This window comes from Olea europaea, unplaced genomic scaffold (assembly GCF_002742605.1).
Source record: "Olea europaea var. sylvestris unplaced genomic scaffold, O_europaea_v1 scaffold927, whole genome shotgun sequence".
NCBI classification, from domain to species: domain Eukaryota; kingdom Viridiplantae; phylum Streptophyta; class Magnoliopsida; order Lamiales; family Oleaceae; genus Olea; species Olea europaea.
The window spans coordinates 163,051-177,615 of NW_019267756.1; the positions used below are offsets into that span (position 1 = coordinate 163,051).

Sequence of the window (14,565 nt, forward strand, 5' to 3'; positions counted from 1 at the left end):
GTTTTGAAATGTATAGCTGGATCATGAATACACCTATGACACCTATTGAGTTTTTCAACTCACGGGTTTTGTTGACACATAAAAATTTAGCCCAAATCGAACAGTCCAGAGAGTAAAGCCCAATTGGAGGATCCCCAAATCAGATAGCCCAAAGAACGAAATCCAATTGAACGAATCAAAGTGAAGGCCCAAATAAGGGGCCCAATAGTGCGGTAACGCCATCGCCCAAGTTTGCAAGTCGCTCAGAGTCTGAACGAATAGAGTGGCATACGGTCGCCCGGAGTCTCGCCCAAATCTTCAAGTCGCCCAAGGTATCAACAAACATAACGCATTATGATTATCAAGAAATGCAGTTATTGAGGCAGTTGCTAAAGTAACCTTACCACGTTCCACGACTCAAGGGGTTCAATCGAAAGCGGTTGAACGATGCAAGATAATGGCAGCAGTTAAAATGACAGTTTCATGACAAAATGGCCACTACAAAGAAAGTGGGTAGTTATAGGGCGATCAAACAGTTTTTTTAGAGCAGTTAATCACAAAGGGATCGCCTATGAAGTATAAAAGGGAGAAAGAACATAGAAGCAAAGGACCGAATCCAAAACTCTCGAACAGAGAATATGTAATTTTCATTTCTTTAGCTTTTAGACTTAAACACTTCATTTTCTGTAACTCGTGTGCTTGCGCCCCTTGAAGACACGTTGTTTTCCGTTTCCAATTGTAAAGTTCATCGCCAATAAAAGGAACACCCCTTTTTGGGACTTTGTCTCAAGAGGTTTCGTCCCTTACACAATCGTCTGATCCTCTTTAATTGTTAGCGAATTAACACGCGCGAAACAGGTTTAATCCCATCTCTACAGATTGAAGGAATTCTACATCGGGCATGGATGGAGAGGAAGATGGAGAGTGATGCAACGAGTCCATGAAAATCCGGTGAATAAGTGATTTGGATTTATTTTTATAAAATATTTTTCAATGTTATTTTTTTAAAGTTTTGAATAACGCAGAAAGCGAGAACAAGTTATGTTTTTTTTCAAATAAATTACATTTGTTTGTTTTGAAAAATAATTCAGTGTTTTTGTTTAAAGTATTTGAAGTATTGTTATTTAAATTATTATCCAAAGATGTAAGCTTCTACTAAGACGTATACACTTGTTACTAAACCACCGGTTAAGTTAAATAAAGTAAGTAGCGTTCCGGTCCACTAGGGATCGGGGCATTATAGATGTTATATGCCAAATAGATCGTTCAATTTCTATACACTTACATCTCATCCGTGAATTAAGAAGAAAAATTAAACAATATTAAAAGAAAGAGTAGTTGTATATCATTGTGTACATAAATGATATACAGATAGGTGACATGAAAAAGAAAGAGATTATAATAATCGATATATTTTTTTTCTTTCCGTCATATCTTTCTATTTCTGTCTCTTTCATGTCATCAATGTGTACACTATTATATACATAAATTGAAATTGGGTTAGTCAATTGTCTTACTTCGAAATCACTTAATTTCTAATAAGCAACTTGGCTATGATAAGGACTTCTACGCATTAAGTCTTCGCCTATTTCTTCTTTCTATTAATCAATACTACACGCATTGTTTCTTTGTTTTTGTTTTTTAAAAACAATATTAAATATAGTCTTCGATGGTATTTCTTCGTGTTAAATTTACAATTATAATGAATATTGGGATCTATTTTATCCAAAATATATTTTTCTCTTTCTAACCACATTTTTCAATAAAATAATATTACACGTAATTTCATAATTTTTTCTTCTTTTTTAACCACACATTTTTAAAAAAATCACTGTTTCAAAATACATTTTCCCTAAGAACACATTTTAATGGAGCCCAAACAGGAGCTAAGCTATTTTTATATAATGTTGTAAAATTTAATTTAAATAAAATTCTACTTCTCGAGATCAAATTAATTTGAAGTCATCGACTCAGAGTTCTCAATTCTAAAAAGTTCTAGCGAATGATACTCCGACTACGACGGTATCTTCTAGAACTGGAGAATGATAATGTTTACGAAAGTACTTATTGGGCCTGAGGCCCAACTTAGACCCAATTATCAAGGTAGGATTATTCCTCGTCAGTCTTGAAGGCCCGACCTGTTAGTCCAATGGGCTTTACTGGAGACACGATTTTCGGATTTTTCTTTATTTATTTAACTTCAAACTTCTATTTTTTTATTTTTTTTTTAAATTTCTTTCAATAAATCACCCATGAAGTCAAGTAACTAATTTGAAGTTATAATATATTTCGAAATTTAATGTAAATCTTATAACGTTAAATTGACAATGTTAATATCAAAATTTATATCATAAAGAAGTATTCGACACTCACAATTTATTTGATAACATTAGAAAATGAAAATAGCTAAAATTTTATCCACTCTACAATAATATATTAGACATTTTGGCATCTATTTATCGAGGTCTTATTTCACAGATTTAATTAATAACATATTTAGAATGTTGCTCGAAAATGATTTTGGAAGTGAACTCGAAGCAGCTGAAGTGTCAAACATGCACAAGATTGTCATTAACAAATCACAGATAAAATTATACTAGTAGAAATTGCAAGTGTTGCTCGTAGAGATCTACATTTTTTCCCCTCGTTTTGCAAACATTTTCTGAGAAAGCAGGGAAGTTTGGGATGTCTTCTCATGTATTATGAATGTATACAACCTAAAAATTGGGAAGACGATAAATTTTTAATCAATGAAAATTATAAATGTCGTGTATGCTTGTTCTAGAGAAGTCACCAAAATTTTTGAATCTTTTGAGCACACTTGACATGAGTAACTGTTGGGTTTGTGACCCAAATTAGGATATTATTTTTTTTAAATAAATTGTTTCCTTATTTTTATGTGGGAAAATTTGTTTCCTTATATATTTCACCTGATTTTTATAGAAATATATTATTTCCTTATTCCACATTAATCCCATCTTTATGCTATGTCATGCACCAATCTCTTTGTTAATTTCTTCACTTTTAAATCTTGTTTTTCGTTGCAATCTTCATTACTTTGTATCGCGTCATTAATTTTATTCACTACAATCCCTTCGGGTCCAAAAAGTGGTATCAGAGATTGGTTTTGTTGTGGATTTGCTGAGGTTTTTAAGAAATGACTGCTTTGAAGTGTGATATTCCGCAATTGGATCACAATAAAGGTTTTCTTTGTGGCAAGTAAAAATGAGAGCTATTTCGGCGTCGTTGGATTTGGATTATGTGTTGCTGGGTTTTGAGAAAATGCTAGCTAATTGGACAACGAAAGAGAAATAACGGAGAAATCGAAAGGCTTTGTTGTTAATTCATCTTCGTTTATCCAACAATATTCTGCAGGATGTCTTGAAGGAGAAAACAACAGCTGCTTTGTGGTTGAAAATGGAGCAGTTATTTATGACCAAGAATCTTACTAGTAAATTGGCTCTAAAGCTGAAGCTGTATTCTCATCGCATGGCGAAAGCATGGTCATTGGAAGACCATATTGCCGTGTTCAAGGAAATTATCGCAGATTTGAAGACGTTGGAGATTAAGTACGATGAAGAGGATCTTGCTTTGATCCTGTTATGTTCGCTATCTAACTCTTATGCATTGTTTCAAGACATTATTTTATATAGTCGGGATACATTGACTATAGACGACGTCTATGATACTTTGCACTCAAAGGAGAAGTTGAAGCATTTGGTTGGAGTTACATAGAGGATGAGGAAGCTCTTGTATCTCATGGTGATTGGCGAAAGCGTTGATCGAAGAATAACAACAATTTGTTTTGCTTCTACTGTAGACGTAGGAGACATATTCAGAAGGATTGTAATAAGTTGCAGGCTAAAGGTGATTTAGCTGCAAATCGTGGAGGCAACCTTTGACTTCAGACAAAACAAATGTGGTTGAAGATTTTTCAGATAGCGGAGATGTGATGTTAACCGTGGTATCTGATATGAAATCTAGGCTTGACGAGGAGTGAATTCTCGATTCAGCATGTTCACATCATATGTTCCAATCAAAATTTTTTTAGATATATGAGGCTGTCAAGCAAGGTGGAGTTGTGATGGGAAACAACCGGTCTTACCGTATTGAAGGAATCGTCGAGTCAGATTAAGGTTGTGGGATGGGACAATCAGAACAATTGATCAGGTTCAACATGTTGTAGACCTGAAAAGAAATCTCATTTCAATTAGTACTTTGGATGTAAAAGGATATAAATTCTCTGGTGAAGGTGGAATTTTGAAAGTCCGAATGGGTATTCGGGTTGTACTTGAGGGACGGAGAATGTCTCAGTCGTACATCTTGCAGGTGAACGCAGAACCAGTTAAGAGATATTTGGACAAGTTCAATACCGTGGTAGATATATAGTTTGGTATAGGCTCTCGTGGTAAGCTCTGAGTTGGTTAAGAATATTGCTAGGGAGAGCGTTGGTGATTCCGCTTTGCCATCAATTTCAGTTGATACACTGAATAATGTTTGTGATGCTTTTGGAGATGTTGGAGGTAGCAGTTCTAGTAAGGGGCCTTTCTGATCCAACATGTGGTATGATTTCTGCTATAAGATATTCTTCGACCCTGTTTGGTTAACAATAATTCCTCAGTGAAATTTTGGGAACCCAGGATTTGGGTTCAGGTGTCGTTTATGGATGCCTTGTAGAGAACAACGGTTTGGTTTGGAGAGTTTTAGTTATTGTGTTGACGAGATTGGTTATTTCGATGCAGATGAATTTGAAATCTTTGAGTTTCATTTGTTGCATCAGAATTTGAGTTAAAGTGAAGATTGTTGGGTTTGTGACCCAAATTAGGGTAAAAATTTTTTGGAAATAAATTTTTTCCTTATTTTCATGTGGGAAAATTTGTTTACTTATATTTTACGTGATTTTTATGGAAATATATTATTTCATTATGCCACATTATATCAATCTTTATGCTATGCCATGTAGCTATAACCAGTGGTCTTCTCTTTTAGTTTTGTTCAGCTAAGAATTGCTGAGTTCTTGTATTTCTCTCCATATTGTCGATTAATAAAAGTCGTGCCTTTGCAATTAACCCTCTTTGTTAATTTCTTCACTTTTAAATATTGTTTATCGTTGCGATTTTCATTACTTCGTATCATGTCATTAATCTCATTCACTACAATCCCTTCGAGTCAATAGTAACTAACATCTAGGTGTTTTCTGTTCCAATATCTTTCTCTTAACATCTCCACCTTTCTCAAAAGTGATTTAAAAAGAAAAAATGAGCTATAGTTCCTATAGACATGGAAAATAATGAATGTTCTTTAAACTCTAAACTATTTAGTTATGCCATTGGAAATAACAAAATACGATACCCAAAAATCTGTCACGCTTCTAATTTGAACACGCACACTCATAAGAGAACGATAGCAAGTGATTGAGTTCTAGCTAGCACCGTCCCAATAAAAACATTACATTTTGGGTTTGTCTAAGGAATTTTTAACCAAGCCATGGTAAATAGATGGCATACAAACAAGGAAAGTAGAATGTTCACTGCTAATACAGAATAGGCCCCTCAGGAATGATTCAGTTTCGGCCAACCACTCATTTCTTTTCAAAACCATGAGTCCAGAGTCTAAACTGGAAAGAACACTGTGACCGAACCCGTATTCATCGAAAAAAGGTAAGAAAGTAGAAAAATAAGTCAAGAATGGACTGGAAAACCAAAAATCAACAAGAGCTAGATGGGAATGGCAAGTAAGTGGAAAAGAGAAAAAAAGAAACAATTTTTTGTTGTCTAGAGAGAGGAGAGAGAGATGAAAAGGGCAGAAAAAAGTGTGCAAGGGCCAGCAGAAAAGGAAGAAAAATTAGGGGAAAAGTTGAGAAAATTGAGTAAAAGAGGGGGACACACCACCCCAGTGGTACCCTATTGGAGACTAAAACAATTAGAATTTCAACTCCAAATACAGGCTGCTCCTCCACATACTGGTGGAGCTCAAGTGCAAGATAGCACTTTTAAGAACACCTCTTTTACTCTTCCTTGTGTTTCTTCAAGAAAACTTGCTGCTACTCTTTGGGAATTGCAGCACTACAAGCTGCCACTTTCTAAAATGCACCATGGTGTTAGTGTTCCACCTCCGCGCCTCCGCCGCCTCCACCACCAGCCTTACAAGGATAAAGGCAGTCTTGAACCACCTGATCCTTCACCTTGTTCACCTGACCTGGTAAAGATCAAAAAATTCCTTTTTATTTTTTTTTATCTTTCATAAAGTTAAAAGGATTCTTGCTTTAAAAAAAGAAAAAGATGCTAATTTTAATATTTGAGTGTGTTTTAGATGAGTAGTTTTGATCAAAGTTTTGTTATTTTTAGTGATCTTTTTCTGGGTTCTAGATTATTTAATATTATTTTTTTTTAGAAAAAGACAATTTGATTATTTCGATGGTCATGTATTGTGCAATTCAATTACTGGTTCTCGTTGATCTGAATTACAATATTTGTAAATATTTTTCTATTAATTTATTTGTTGTTTTCAGTATATACTTTTTGTACTTAGTTTGATCTCAAGGACATAATAAGCTTCATAACATCTGTTTGTGTTAATCTTTTACTTCTGCTTATTGGATTCGTTATTTGTTTCTTTTCTCCTGATAAGCTGTCAGCTTTTACAAATGGATTTCTGGATTTGAATAATTCATTATAGCATGAATTTCAACTGAATTTGGGTTAACTGTAATAAGCTTGAATATTGTAACTTGGGATTGCATAGAGGGTGCAGCTAGAGGCGTGCAATTGTTGTTTAACTTCGTATCTTGTCCCGTGTCTATGAGGATTCATCAGATAATATAAATGATAAGTGAATTTTCACTCATGTTTTCTCTTTACAACTGATGACAGCCAGGAAGTGCTAGCAGTTTGAGGAGGCAAGTCGCTGCATCACTGATGCAACATCATCGATCAATTGAAAGGAGTCATCGTGCTATACAACCTGTTTCACCGGCAAGTTATGGTAGTTCAATGGAGGTAATTATCGGCCTTAAGAATTTTCTTGTTTTTTCTCATCTTAGTTGATGGGATTGCTTGTGTAATCGTGTATGCTATACTACGTTTTTGACCGGCAAGCTCCTAACTTCATTGATGGAATTGGTCGTAACATGAACCTTGACTTTGCCGAATAGCTTAGAATATGCATGTAAGTTCGTTTAGCATTACACTGCAAACTTTTCTGCAATTCCGTACAAAATATCTGCCACCCACATATAATTTCCCCATTAATCTATTTTTTAAGAAATAATTTCCTAAAAGTTTCTTCTGTGATCTCATTTGTCCATCTTCTGCAAAAATTGTTGTCTTGATTTTCTTAGGCATCTCTTACTTGTTCATTGTGCATTCATGTATCTTAAGCTACATTAGGCCATATATATCCTAGTTGGTCTTGTAACTTCATTTGCCCTCAACATACACAAGCGAAAAGATTTTTAAAAACAGAGAAATTGTTTTTGGTTTAACAGTATATATTTAATCAGTCAATCTTGTAGGAGCAACTGATGTAACATCTGAAAAATTCTCATATAGTATGTTTCAATGTACGGTGTTGATGTTTTGTTTTTATGTCATTAATTCTGTATTTTGATTGCGGAGGTTTTAATGATCATTAGTTCAAAAATATGTGCTACCTCATGTCATTATCTCCTTGTTGAAATTTACTAAACAATCTTTATAGGATACAGGGTTCCTCCATCCATTACAAGTCTCAATTGGGACGTAAACACCTAGAAATTCTTTCAGTTACATTTTCATTCTGATTTTTCATCATTTGCATGATTATTGTACTATAGTCCCTCTCTTTTATTTTCCATGTACAATATCATTTAAATCTAACTAAGATTTTTAAATGGAACTCATTCACAGTTCTTTAGGCTCTACTTGCCTATGTCTGATGATGTACTATAATAAGAAAAAGAAAAAAAATCAAAAGAAAATGAGACAGGGACGATAAGGTTTCTGATAATCTTTTTCTCGTCATGGTTTCACATCTTCTCGTAAAAGTCTTCGGAACAAGACTCCATCTTTAATTTCTCTTCGGACCATTCTTCTTTTGCTAATCTCATTTTAATATCAGTTTTTATCGATAATTTCCATTGCAGATCACACCTTACAATCCTGCTGTTACCCCTACGAGCTCCATAGATTTGAAGGGAAGGATCGGGGAGACAAGTCAGAGTTTAAAAACATCTACAGAACTGTTAAAAGTTTTGAATCGTATATGGACCCTGGAAGAACAGCACGTGTCCAATATGTCAATTGTCAGGGCATTAAAAAAGGAGCTAGATCATGCTCGTTCTCGGATTAAAGAGTTGGTCCGAGAGCAGCAAACTGAACGACTAGAAATGGATGATTTGATGAAGCAGATTAAAGAGGATACTATCATTAGGAAGAACAAGGAGCAGGATCGAATCAATGCCGCTATTCTTTCTCTGAGGGAGGAACTGGAAAATGAACGGAGGTTGAGAAAGCGTTCAGAGAGTCTGCACAGAAAGTTAGCTCGGGAACTTTCTGAGGTGAAAACAACTCTTGATATCACTTCCAAAGAACTGGAGAAAGAAAGGAAATCAAGTAAGTTATTGGAAGATCTATGCGATGAGTTTGCATTGGGAATAAGAGATTATGAACAAGAATTGCACAGTGTGAGACAAAAATATGACAAGGACTGGGCAGAAAGAGCTGATCAAGATCGTTTAATTCTTCACGTTTCTGAATCGTGGCTTGATGAACGGATGCAGATGAAGCTAGAACCTGACAGTGCATCAGGGGAAAAGAAGTTAACTGTGGAGAAAATGAGCGCGGAAATAGAGGCTTTTCTTCGTGCAAGAAGTGGTAACAAGACTAATGGTAATCTGGGTCAAAGGGATCCCACTATCCGTAGAAATTCTCTGGAATCCATTCCTCTTAATGCGGCTGTTAGCGCTCCTCAAGATGAGGATGATGAAGATGACTCTGCAGGTAGTGATTCAAACTGCTTTGAGCTAGCAAAACCAAGTGAATCTAACCTAAAATCCCTAGAAAATGAATATGATGAAACGTTGAAGGACAAGCCGGCAAAGAAAAAAATTGGGTCATCTGAAAGGACAAAAGGTCCAAGTCCATCCAGTTTGCAAGTGAAGTTTGAAGAACGGATGGCTCGAGCAATGTCAGACCAGGTTGAAGATGCTGAGCCGATAAAGACCAGACAAGGCAATCCTGTTGAAATAAGCATCTCGCAGAAGTCTGGAAAACGTGAGGCAGCAGAAGAGAGTAGTTCTTGGAGAAAGAATAAATATGAAGGAGAAACTGAATTGAATTCAAACTACATGATTGACAATTTAATCAGAAATCACTATTTGTTGTCAGAAAGTGGGAAATTGCAACCTGATAATGATACTGGTCAGGCTTCCATTTGGAGGAGTCGTGCTAGTCCGGTACGCCAATGGACGGCAACACTACCATCTCATGATCTTGACATTTCCGAGTCATCTTCAAAACTGCCTCCAGACTCCAAGGAGCACACTTTAAAGGCAAAGCTACTTGAGGCAAGGACAAGGGGTCAACGATCACGATCACGCCTGAAAGCTTCAATTATTCCTTCTAGAGTTGAATGATTTGCTCAGTTGAAATGAAAATCCCATGTATGTCCTGTCATCTTGAGATATTGTTTCTTTGTGAATATTATCCCAGGTTAAGTCCAAACCTGAATGCTACTCTATCGGTATATGATATTTTCTTCATACTCTAATTTGGGAGGCAATTCAATATATCTACTGCACCGTTCTTGGCTAGTCGAACAATAAAATAATTTTTCAAAGTGAAACTATTCCATCTTCATGTAGTATCCTTAATTTTTTGAGTCTGATGCTGCTTATCCAATTATATTTCAGCTTATAACTAGAAGAGTAGATTACATGTTTGCGGATAGTTGACATTGACTATCGAGATGTATTAATGGTGAAAGAGTTAAGTTGAATTCATCTGACGAGCTGTAGGCATGAAGTACTTGGAACACAAATTCCAGTCTTCCAACTTTGAATGCTTTGCCATGACCTAATACTGTGAAGACATTGAGAAAACAAAGGAGGCCTCTGTTTCCTTTGGGCTCCCTTCTATGATTGAGATTGTTTATTCATCTAGATCTATCACTGCTGTGCATAGGGTGTAAAGTAATGGACCTGAAAAATACGTAAAACAAGAAAAAACATAAATGAAGTATTTGGAAAACACTACACCAATGAACGAGATTTTTATTTTCTTTCTTCCTTAATATTATTCAGTTTGTTGAGTTCACCTCGCAGGACATGTCATGAAAAGCAAAATTTCCTCTTAAATTACCTGTCCTGTAAATGTGGTACTTTGCATCATTGTTGTTTCCGAGTTTAAAAAAAAAAAAAATAAGTGTCACTTTTTTATCCCTTTGGAAGCAAAGCAGCTCCTTCCTCTCTACACAGTGAATAATCATCATGCGCCTTCATTGGTGAAAAATTCAAAATGCTTAAATTAGTTTGGCCAGCAATGGTAGAAGTATTTTCCTAGTTTGAACAATGCATATAATAAAGGGAAAAAACTGGGATCATCAAACTAAAGAAAGAATGAATGAATGAAAAGAAAAGAAAGAAGCTCAACATCAGTATACAGACTGGACTTTTGCTGCTATTTGCAAATGGGGCTGTGTAAAACCTGCCTGCTGAACATGAAGATGAAGATATATATTAGCATGGAAGAATGTTTCTGTCCTCACTTCGCAGATTGAAAAACGATTTCTTGATGCAGTTTCAACGTTCAATTCTTTGTGTTTGTTGGGTTTTGATACCCAATAAGTCTCGAACAATTATATTAAAATGATGTTGGATAATTTTATATCGATACTTTAGTGATGGCTTGACCAAAAAATAATTGAGGTCACTAAAAAGTAGCTTAATTAAGTTAATGTGAAAATTTCATAAGTAAGAGTTTAAGTATACACATTTCAAAATCAAGAAAACAAGTTTCAAATTTCAGAGATTAGATTTTTATTAAGATTTTTGTATGATTTAATTAATTATTTATTTTATTAATTAAATATATTTAGGTCATAGATATATAAAATATGGTCACAAATGAACAATTTAATTAGTCATTTATTATTTTTTTGTCACAAATCAGAAATTTTATGTCACGTATTATTTTACGATCACAATTCAAAAAATTTGTAGGTCATAGTTTGTTCATCGGTCCCAAATTAGAAAATTATTTAGTCACAAATTAATTTTCAATCACAACTTATCAAATTGTTGGTCACAACTTATTTCTCAGTCACAAATCAAAAATTTTATAGGTCAAATATTATTTTTCAATCACGAATCACACTGTCACAGAATCAAAACTTTTATCGGTTACAACTCATTTATTTATTACAAATTATTAGATTAACTGGTCATGATTAATTTTTTGGTCACATCACAGTCACAATTTTTAGGTCACATATTACAAACTAACAATTATTAGTCACAATGAGCCAAATAATTGGTCACAAGCATCCAATCCGATCTCACAACCACCACAATCATCATCACTATCATTATTAGCACCACCAGACCACACAAAATCACAACCGTCGCCCAAACAACAACAAAATCGTCACCAAAAAAATTAAAAAAAGAAATCGCCCAACCACCGAATTGCCATTACCATCGCAATGCCTATGCCACCATCGAAATGTCACCCAATGCTTGTGCTACCACCATCACCACCTGTAACAACACCACCACAACCCACCACTGAATCGCCACTACCACCGCAACGTTCACAAAACCATCAATCACCAACAAAAAATACCCAAAACTCAATAAAATCGTCATCCAAAAATTGAACAAAAAAAATAAAAATCCGCACTACCACCGTGCACAACACCACCACCGTGCATCATCACAGTAGCACCCCACCACCACCACAACACCAACAATTGTCACTACACGAGAAAACCCAGTGGGGACGTCGCTGCAAGTCGTGCAACCATGCAGTGTTGTTGTCACTATGAGCCATGGCAGCGACGCCTCTGTTGGTTCTGGTGCCGGAGAGAGGAAGGTAGTGGTTTCGACACCTATTGCAGCAATAGGCTCTGTGTCTGGCTATAGGCAGTGCGTTTGAGATTGACATCGTTGGTGATGGCACAATGCTGATGTTGCAACGCGACTTGGATGCGTGGAGGGGACAAGGGTATTGTAGCGGCTCCGCATCTGGCAATAGGCGATGCTTTTGAGATGGTCATTACCGATGACGCTAATCTTACAAATGCCATTGGACGTTTACCAGGGACGGGTTGAGAGAGAGAGAGGAGGCGACGGGGTTGAAGGAGAAGGGAGAAATGTGAGAGAGAAAATTAGGGTTTTTTGTGAGTAAAAATATTAATTAAAATAAAATTTTTGATTTTTGAAATATTAAACTTTCCCCCTGATTTTAGAATTCATGATTTTAATGCTAGGGTTTTATGTAATTTCCACTAAGTTAATATTGCTCGTCACTCAATACTTTTGAATGACCCATGTTGTGGTTGAATTGTTGGATGGTAATATGTATAAGCTTATTTATTTGTGGTCTTTATGGTTGGCCATTTATCCTAAAATTTGCCCCTTTGTTAGAGGCCCAAATTGGTGATGTAACCTAAATGCATATAATCCTCATTTTTTCTTCCAGTGGCCAAGTGTGTGTTTCCAAGGAAAAGTGGCTGCTTGATTTTTTCTCTTTGTGACTTTGAGATTAGATTATTCTCCATTTGTTCCTTTCCTTTGTGACTTGCAAATCACCATCACCAGGTGCACCTTTGTGGGTAAGAAAACTTGTGGCAACCAAGTGGAATAGTTATAGGTCAAGCAATTCTCAGTTGATGTTCGATTGATGAGTAAACTAAGCTCGGATTCAAGATTTCTTGAAACTTCCATGCAAAAACTGGTATTAGAGTACATGATGATGAGAAATCTATGATTTTTTTTTGGTGAAAAATGGTTTGAAATGGTCTAAAACGAAGCTGGAAAACAAGTAGAAAATAGATGAGAAGTTGTCCAGATTTTCTTCAAGACCATTGGACCTATTTCTGTGTTTTTTGGCCAAACGACTGATCGGTTGGAGGTACCATCATGGCGTGTGTGTTGTCGGTGCATAAAGCCCATGCAATGCCTGTAGACGTGCATGAGGACGTGTGGAGCATCCTTCGACAAAGTGGTCTTCAGGCAGTTTTCTCCCGACATTGAGATGGACACTACAGTGGTGTCTATTCTCTATTTGAAGCAATGTTGTGAAATTTGAACTATTTTGTCCTTCGACATTTGGGTGCTGAGTTCGTTGATTGGTTACCGCAGTTGCTGGAAGCTTTAGGGCAAATAATGGTAACACCAAAGTATTGAATTCGTATCTCTCCTAGTCTATGGACCCACAGACATGGTCTGCTTGGTATCGTATTTTTTACTTTTTATTATTGCAGTTAAGATTATTATGAATGATAGTCATTTACCTTTCGCATTAGAAGTTATCTTGTGGGGTGACATTAGATTTGGGGTTATCGTATGAGGTAACTATTGTTTGTTTTTAAACCTAGGAATTATTTGTTTGTTATTTATCCTAAATTCTTTGTGAATTTGTTGTCAATTGTTTCTTCACTGTTAGAATTGAACGTGACTTTAGGAAAGTTTATTTGATTATTTAATGTGAATTGTATCGGTACTTTGCTTGTGGTCGTTGTTGGTTTCATTTTTTTATGTTTTGTGCATTTTTGGTAAAATAGCAACACATTTTTGAGTTGGTTTTTTTTAAGGAGAAAATGTGATTTTTCAATTTGGCAAAACGAAGAGTTTTTATAAAATTGTTGATGGCAAATGTATGTCTAAAGTAATAGCAAAAAGTAAAAGGTGTTTTAACTGTTGTAATTTTGGACATGTTTAAAGAGATTGTTCTATAAAAGATAATAAGAAGGAAATATAAGGAGAGAAGTGATATGAATGTTGCCATTGGTTCTAGTTATGACCCGGGTCAGGTTTATTAAGAGTAAACCTAGTTACTGTATGAGCATCTGTTTGTAATCTATTCTGCATGTGTGTGATTGCTTAATTCTGTTACATAATTATATGTTACACTTTCACTCTGTTTGATGTGTGTAATTGCATGAATTGAGAGTGATTTCATTACTTTGTGTAATGTGTTTGCACACATTGTAGGTTGAGATCTATGGTGTATTCCTTTTGCTTTATGAGTGGTGTGAGGCAGCATGGTAGTGAAAAGAAAGAGAGGTAGCGATTTTCTCTTTTATCCTTGTAAGCCTGTGTGATTTGTGAGATTATATGTAACATCCATGTGTGGGTTATCTTTTTCTTCGTGGGTTTCTTTTGCGAGTGTAGTGAAGTAATAAACACTTTTTTCTATTCTCTTAGTTAGTATCACCTTCATCTTTCTCTTTGTAGGATAAATCCTTTGTGGATTTTTTAAGAGTTGGTGTTGGAGTAACCTTGTGGTACGTGGGTCGATTTAAATTTAGCCATAACCTTTGTAGCCGCCAAAGGTGTTGATTTACCATAATGGGTTGAGATACATTAGCAGTAAGTGTACAGTATTT

The 14,565-nt window shown here is 35.5% G+C and overlaps 1 protein-coding gene across 1 annotated transcript; it reads left to right on the top strand.

Annotated features, from left to right (window-relative positions):
- The first annotated feature begins 5,525 nt into the window (after positions 1-5,525).
- Positions 5,526-9,796, top strand: LOC111392394 (uncharacterized protein At5g41620-like). Its single transcript, XM_023017732.1, has 3 exons — positions 5,526-6,180; positions 6,852-6,977; positions 8,102-9,796. The coding sequence occupies exons 1-3, from the start codon at positions 5,773-5,775 to the stop codon at positions 9,590-9,592; spliced, it is 2,025 nt and encodes a 674-aa protein (XP_022873500.1). The 5' UTR covers positions 5,526-5,772; the 3' UTR covers positions 9,593-9,796.
- Positions 9,797-14,565: the final 4,769 nt, after the last annotated feature.